Source organism: Sinocyclocheilus anshuiensis, unplaced genomic scaffold (genome assembly GCF_001515605.1).
Source record: "Sinocyclocheilus anshuiensis isolate Anshui unplaced genomic scaffold, SAMN03320099.WGS_v1.1 scaffold185, whole genome shotgun sequence".
NCBI classification, from domain to species: Eukaryota; Metazoa; Chordata; class Actinopteri; order Cypriniformes; family Cyprinidae; genus Sinocyclocheilus; species Sinocyclocheilus anshuiensis.
In genome coordinates this window covers 2259840-2267377 of record NW_015539887.1, presented here as the reverse complement: position 1 = coordinate 2267377, position 7538 = coordinate 2259840, and the positions used below count along the sequence as shown (strand labels likewise).

The window sequence follows — 7538 nt, the reverse complement described above, 5'->3', positions numbered from 1 at the left end:
TATATATATATATATATATATTTATATATATATAAAGTTTTTGGACACCTAAGTAACACTTATAATGATGTCAGAATGTAATTGCATTACATAACACATTTTAGACCTTTCTCAGAAATAATTGCAATTTTCTGAGCCATTTGATTAGTTCTAACTGTTGTCAGTCTTTTAAGTGTTGTCAGGTTTTAAATGTTGATTATTTTAGTGGACGTCTGAATTAATTTCTCTTCAAATTTTCTTGCAATAGTTCAACACATCACAAATATTGTTTTATAATTTAAAATCTAACAAATTTTGCTTGAAAAGAGTCCATGCTTTTCTTTCTTTCTTATTTAAAAAAAAAACAATGCTTGGTTTATTACTGCATTATATAAAATATCTTTAGTAATAATTCTTTCAATGTATGTTTAAATGTAGCTTACAGATCCAAATACTGTAGTATTGCCAGTGAGTAATGGAAAGTAAATTCCTCTTGATCCTAAATCGGACATTCAGATCACAAGATGACACAGCCTTCCTCGCAAACAGCACTTTGCAAATATAGAAATTTCCTCTCATCTGACATTTTATTCAGCAAAGTCACTGTGCTTGTGACCTCCTGGTATTCCCCTAACTTTTGACCCCTAGGCATCTAACCAAGTCAATAAATAGAAACAATTTATTTTGCCTCATATAAAAGTAATACATAAACTGACCCCAAATATTATATTAACAATATCAAATTTCTTTACATAAAACTGCTGTTTTACTAGGTTCACTTTATGAGAATTTACAGTCAAAGAAAGCAGGGATTAAACATTTTTGGCCTGAAAGTGTCATTCTATTTGCACCCACTAGAGGGGCTAATGCTCAAGACAAGATGACACTGTAATACATTTCCACTTGAACTTGAGAAATAAGAAAATCATATTTGTAGCCTCACCTTGCCTTTAAAGGGATAGTTCACCAAAAAATGAAAATGTGATGTTTATCTGCTTACCCCCAGGGCATCCAAGATGTAGGTGACTTTGTTTCTTCAGTAGAACACAAACGAAGATTTTTAACTCAAACCGTTGCAGTCTGTCAGTCTTATAATGGAAGTGAATGGGAATCACGGCTTTTTAGAGTCAACCGCTCAGGACAGTTCAGACATTGCAGTGCATCAGAGGTAAAAAAACGATATAAATACTGTTCAGTTTCTTGCACAGACCGATCGTTTCGTGTCTTTACACATCAATGTTTCGTCACGAGCCGCAGAGTTTCATTTGGATTTGTTTGTGTATGTTATTTTGACTCTCAAAGCCATGATTCCCATTCACTTCCATTATATGACTAACAGACTGCAACGGACATCTTGGATGCCCTGGGGGTAAGCAGATAAACATCACATTTTCATTTTTGGGTGAACTATCCCTTTAAATAGTCCTAGTTTTTATTCAACACGTCATTATTATTATTATTGCACCTGGGCTTTTACTGTATGTTATGTTCAAAGAATACTACCACTTTTACAACTGAACTTGTCTTAGCAACTTTATTAAGATTCACACTCAAATCGGTCCAATTCATTGGCCAAACATCATACATTTGTATTTTCCATATAAATTGGGAATGTATCAAGTAAAGATTATGAAAGTGCAAATACCATTTCAAGGATTAGGTGCTTAACAATATAAAATCTGTAATGGGTTACAAAATGTGCTTTTCTCCCCCCCAACAAACAATAGCCACCCAATCCCCCAAACAATACAGCCTTGACACTTTAACGGTCTTTTGTCAAGAAAACATGATCTATTTTTTTTATAATTACTTAATGCACAGCATACTGTCACATACAGGACAACTTCTGTCATTCACTGTCATTTTTTTTTTGTCATTTTTGGACAGATCTACCATATGCTTCATTTAAACAGACATTAGCTCCACCTTTGGCGGCATACATTAGTCTGAAGAAATACTGTGATTTAGTGAGCTTAACCCATTCCGATCACACATACAAACTGTACATACAGAAAAATATTCATGTGTGCACTCCCCCAAACTTTGACGAATGGAATGATACCAAAATACCACTTAACAGACAGGTTTGCCTTCATTTTCAGTTTATGCAGTGCAATACTGCATTCGGACATTAGGTCAGAATCAATACACATATGACATCAAGCCCACAGTAAAACATCAAGCGCCTGCTCACTCAAAATCGCCAATATAACGGCAAACCTATGAGCTAAAACGTGTTATTCTATAGCTGAAATGTGAGCTAATTTTGTGCAAATTTTCTGAAGTGCTTAAAACTTGGTGCTGCTCTGATTTAGCGGTTTCATCAGATGAAAAGTTGGGCAGGTGTTCGCAATTAAATTGAAGCAAATCAAAAACATTCTGTTCATTTGGTTAAAAGGCTTTGAACAATTATTTCAGCAGAAACGTTTTAAGCAAATATTGAGTGGTACTGTGTTATTACAGTTTGATATACACATAAAAATATATATTGCCGTTCATTCATTTTTTTTGTCATCACCAACTTTACCTTGATCTTCATTCATTTTAAGGACATTCAATTTTAAATAAATAGAAAATTAATTTCCATAATTTACTGTAGAGAAATACCACAGTTAAATGAATTGTAAAAAAAATCTTAATTGTGGGTGAGTTCCACCATATGTAGAAATGTAAATCTGAAGCTAAAACAGCTTCTGGCCATCACGATGAAATGCCTTGTGGCCATGTGGAAATCACATCTTAACACACAATGAATAGTATCTCATTAAATATAGATCGATTTAATCCGTAAATGTGTCCAAGTTCATTTAAATAACTGCTTTAAAAACAACCCGGGAGAAGGGGCCAGAAGCATGCTAAAGGACAACCCAACATGTATAAAAATGTCTTTTAAAAAACATTGAGCTCAGTTTGCTTAACCGCCACCTGAAAGTACAAGTACGATGTGTATTGGAACTTCCCCCACTCTGGCTTCGAGCGCAAGAGAGCGGCTATAAATAAAGAGAAGTTTCACAGAAAAGGCACTGTGAGAAGTTGCAAAGACAAAACGTTTTCCAGATCCGGTGCGGCGCTTCTGAACCAAGTTTAAACTCGCCGGTACTTTCCATTCTAATTAGCCGGTGACGGATTACAGTGATTACGTTTGACCAGAAAAAGAAAAGTCGACTGCAACTAGAATTACTCTTCTTTTAGTTTCTGTGATCATCAGCCCAGCTCTTCTGAGCGTGATGCTGTTGTGCACTTCTCTAATACTACAGGTCTAGTTTAAAGGAAGGATAGCGTACTCGATAGGGCGGCTAGGCCCTCAGCAGCAGGCACGATCAGCACACCGTCCACTCGGCGTGTGCTAGCCAGTGTTTTTTGGCACCTACAGTATCTTTTACAACCTTTTTAATCAGGCGAACTCGCGCTGAATACCATCCTGTACTATACAGTAGATTCGCACCTTCATAGTGCTTTCTGGTTCATTTGCTGACTCTTTTAAAAGTGTTTAACACTCCAGGATCGGAACGAGTTTTTTAGTGAGCAAACAACACGTGCCTCATAAGCACAAAGGCCTGAGCGAGTACTCAAACTACATATCTGACAATACAAAGCTTCTTGTCATGATTAATCTTGTTCCTCGGGTTCAGCTACTTCATCAAAAAAGTGCCTTAGCTAGTAAGTGAAGTCAGTATTTCATACATGATGTTCCTGACCCTCCCATTCAGAGGAGCTACTGTTAGGCTGGTCGGGGTCTGAGTCACATTTTGGGGTGTCGAAGTGACACGGGTTCAAACCACTCGGCGTTTCGCCCAACTTGATGGACGAAGCAGGAGGCACCGGACACATATCGAGACCTACCAGGTCTAACTGTGTCGGCCTGATGGGCTCACGCTCGATAGCGGAGTCGAACTCGTGCTCTGCCTCTCTATCGCCCCCCGGTGTCCACTGAGGAACGGCACACTCGGTCGGCTCTGTTGTCATTCTCGCCGACTGAATGCCGAAATCACCAGCCGAAGGAACCAAACTGATATTCTGTGGATTCATGTCATGAAACCAAGCCATGATGTTGCCTAGAAGGTTGGCGTTGTCTGAACTGAAATCAGAGGTTTCCGTATGTCCCGAAGGAGCTTGGAAGGGGCCCTCAGCGGACTCACAGGAAGGATTGTTGAGATTGTCATAACGCGGAGGGACATTCTGGCCACTGATATTACCGAGCTTCTTTAGGCTGTCACCCACCTCTAACAGCTCGGAGCTGCTCAGGGCAGCACGGGGAACGTCTATCCCGCACAGCACCGGGTCCAGCCGTGTGGGCAGGGATGTTCCGATGGCCCCCAGAGATGCTTCATTTGCGAGGATCTCTTGAGCATCAATGCCAGCACCGCCTGCAGTCAGCCCAGACTCCTGCAGAGAAAGCTGGATGGCCAACAGGATATTGGGATCATCCTCATCTAGAGAACCGCGAGGCTGAAGGGAATAAGATCAGACTCAGTTACTCCCAGCGAAGGATTTGTGACGTTCCACCATAGAACTTCTGTTAAAAGGGTCTCAACTCACCATGAGCAAACCCGGTCTCTGACCACCACCAATTTCTTGTGCGTCTGTAAGAGAAGAGAAATAGAAAATCTTTTGTTTAATTGGATTACTAGAGCAGTGTTGCTTTTTTATAGCAAGGAATATCTACTCACTACAAAATCATTGATATCAATAGTGATGGTGCGAAAAATTTGCAACCCACTGCAAGCCATGATTTCTCAGTTACCACACTGAGTATTTCCTTCAGCCATAAATTATACATCGGCAGTGTGACCTTGAGTGTCTTTATATGGGTTTTTGTGTAGTCGAGCTCGGTAACACTTTACAATAAGGTTTCATCTGTTAACATTTGTTAATGCATCAGTTAATTTGAACTAACAATGAACAGCATCTATTAATTTTACACTAATCTCAACATCTATTAATACATTTTAAAATCAAACATTATTGCATGGGAACTAACATGAATATGAACATTTTCACTAAGTAACATTTAACAAAGATTAATAAATGCTGTAGAAATATATTGCTCATTGCTTTAGTTAATGCATTAACTAATATTGATAAATTAGACCTTACTGTAAAGAGTTCCAGTCTGCATCGGTCTATCCAAATATACATGGCAAATATTTGATGCAATACTTCACAAAAATCATACGTAAGATTTCAGTCAAACTAAAGTGTTTACATGTCATTTTAAGAAGAATGAAATCAAACTAGTGCTTTCAAACGATTAATCGCATCCAAAATAATCAGGGATCTTATCTATGCACAATCAGCTTGTAACACTCCAAAGAGAAAGGAAAACTTGAAATCGCATCATATGACCCCTTTAACACACTTGCACTTTGTAATAATGTCAAATTAAATGTTTTATATTTGAAATCATTGTATAATTTTAAACACAGTGTTATATATTACATTTAAAGTTAATAAATTTTAAATCTACTAAATGGCAACTTCATCAGTACAAAATGTGTAACTACAATTCTACTTAAACGTATACTTACTGTATATCACACGTTTGAATAGAAATTACATTAAAGTATATTTTAGTTTTCATAAATGCTTGTCAGTACATTTGGCAGTACACTTCAGCCTTATTTCAAAGACAAAAGAAGTATTTTGGATTTGGATTCCGTCAGATTTACTGACTTACAAAGTGTTGTTAGTTTGCCATGTCATCATATGCAGAACATCAGGCCTGACAGACATATTTTCTCAAACAATGAGCAAGAAATTCACCCCATTCATTTATATTCCTTAAAAAAAGTCCATACTGCAAAATAAAGTGGTGATAAATGGGTTTATGGTACAATTTCTGCTGACTCCAGTGTCCAGTGTGACTCCAGCAAAAAAAAAAAATCCTGAAACTTTACTTGCAGCTGCTTCAACTATGGAGAACCGCAATTCTTATATGTATATATACCAGCAAATATGGGCACCAAAATGAAAACACATTCACAAAACATACCTAAAGTGCTGTGGCCTGGGTCATCAGGGTCGGGTGTGTTGCTGCGGAGGCTGGCCATGTCTCCTCTCCTGCGCTGCCTGTGTCTGCGTCTGTACTGGAACTCAGCATACGCCTACAACACAAAACCGCACACAACACCATTTCAATGCTGCTTCAAGAGGAGTACCAACATTCCCACTGGACCCTGTGAATAAAAGTCAGAATCTCTGAGGAAGCCTACACCTTTCTACAGGAAATCTGCTGTGCAGCAGCATCAGAGTTTAGGGCTGTTGGCATCGTCATGTCAGAATAACAGACAGATGCTTTGCCTTTGAGTAAAGTCAAAAAGGAATAGTTCAAAACTAAAATGAAAATTATGGCATTATTACTCACCTTGTCATTCAAAACCCTTAAGGATCATTTTTAATAATGTAAAAAAATCTCACAAACCTATAATATGGCTTCAGAAGATGTAGATAATAATATAATATAATATATCATTACTGCATCATTACTCCAGTCACATGATCCTAAAGAATTCATTCTAATATTCTGATTTGCTGCTCAAAAAACATTCATTATTATTATTATTATTATTGAAAAAACCTGAGTAGAATTTTTTCAGGTTTCTTTGATAAATAGAAAGTTCAGAAGAACAGCATTTATCTGACATTGAAATCTTTTGTAACATTATAGATGTCTTTATCATCACTTTTGATCAATTTAAAGCATCCTTGCTAAATAAAAGTATTAATTTCTATAACCCACCCCCCAATATACGGATAAATGCTGATCTTTAGATCTTTCTATTCATCAAAGAATCCTGAAAAAAATGCACTCAACTGTTTTAAATATTGATAATAATAATAAAAAAAATCTTGAACAGAAAATCAGCATATTAGAATGATTTCTGAAGGATCATGTGACACTGAAGACTGGAGTAATGATGCTGAAAATGTAGCTTTGATCACAGGAATACATTGCATTTTAAAATGTATTCAAATAGAAAGCAGTTATTTTAAATATAACTGACATTATTTCACAATATCACTGCTTTTGCTGTATTTTGGATCAAATAAATGCAGGCTTGGTGAGTAGAAGAGAATTCTTTAAAAAACATTAAAAATCTTAGTGTTCAAAAACTTTTGACTGGTAGTGTAACTGCATCAAAAATAGTGACCAGCAATATTAAAGGGGACATCTGATGCCCATTTTCCACAAGTTGGTATGATTCTTTAGGATCTTCATGAAATGAAATGTCTGCAAAATACTTTGGTTAGAAATTCCTCAACGGTCATGTAAAAAAACACAATTTTTACCTTGTCAAAAACAGCTCTGATTATAGCAAGCCAAAACAGTACAACTGGCTGAAGACGGAAATATGCTAATACAGGGGAGTCCGTCAGCGTCATACTGCTCAAAAAATCAAAACGTCTTGATAATTGAGACAGTTTAGGTTTTGAAAGGATGAATGGATTTTTATCATTGTAGGGGGGTTGTGTCCACACACTGCTAAGACGCATTTATATGCAAACACCATGTAAAAGTGAATTTTGCATCCGATGTCCCCTTTAAAAGGTTCTCATTC

General features: G+C 37.0%; 1 protein-coding gene across 1 annotated transcript in view; it reads right to left on the bottom strand.

Moving 5' to 3' along the window:
* Positions 1-1779: 1779 nt before the first annotated feature.
* The window catches only part of LOC107685566 (ankyrin repeat and IBR domain-containing protein 1-like), a 34711-nt gene continuing 28952 nt past the window's right edge, over positions 1780-7538 (bottom strand). The window contains exons 18-20 of the mRNA XM_016482200.1: positions 5972-6083; positions 4519-4562; positions 1780-4428 (exon numbers count right to left, since the gene is read on the bottom strand). Coding sequence (XP_016337686.1) covers positions 3658-4428; positions 4519-4562; positions 5972-6083 — 927 coding nt within the window. The 3' untranslated portion in view covers positions 1780-3657. The remainder of the gene's footprint in view (positions 4429-4518; positions 4563-5971; positions 6084-7538) is intronic.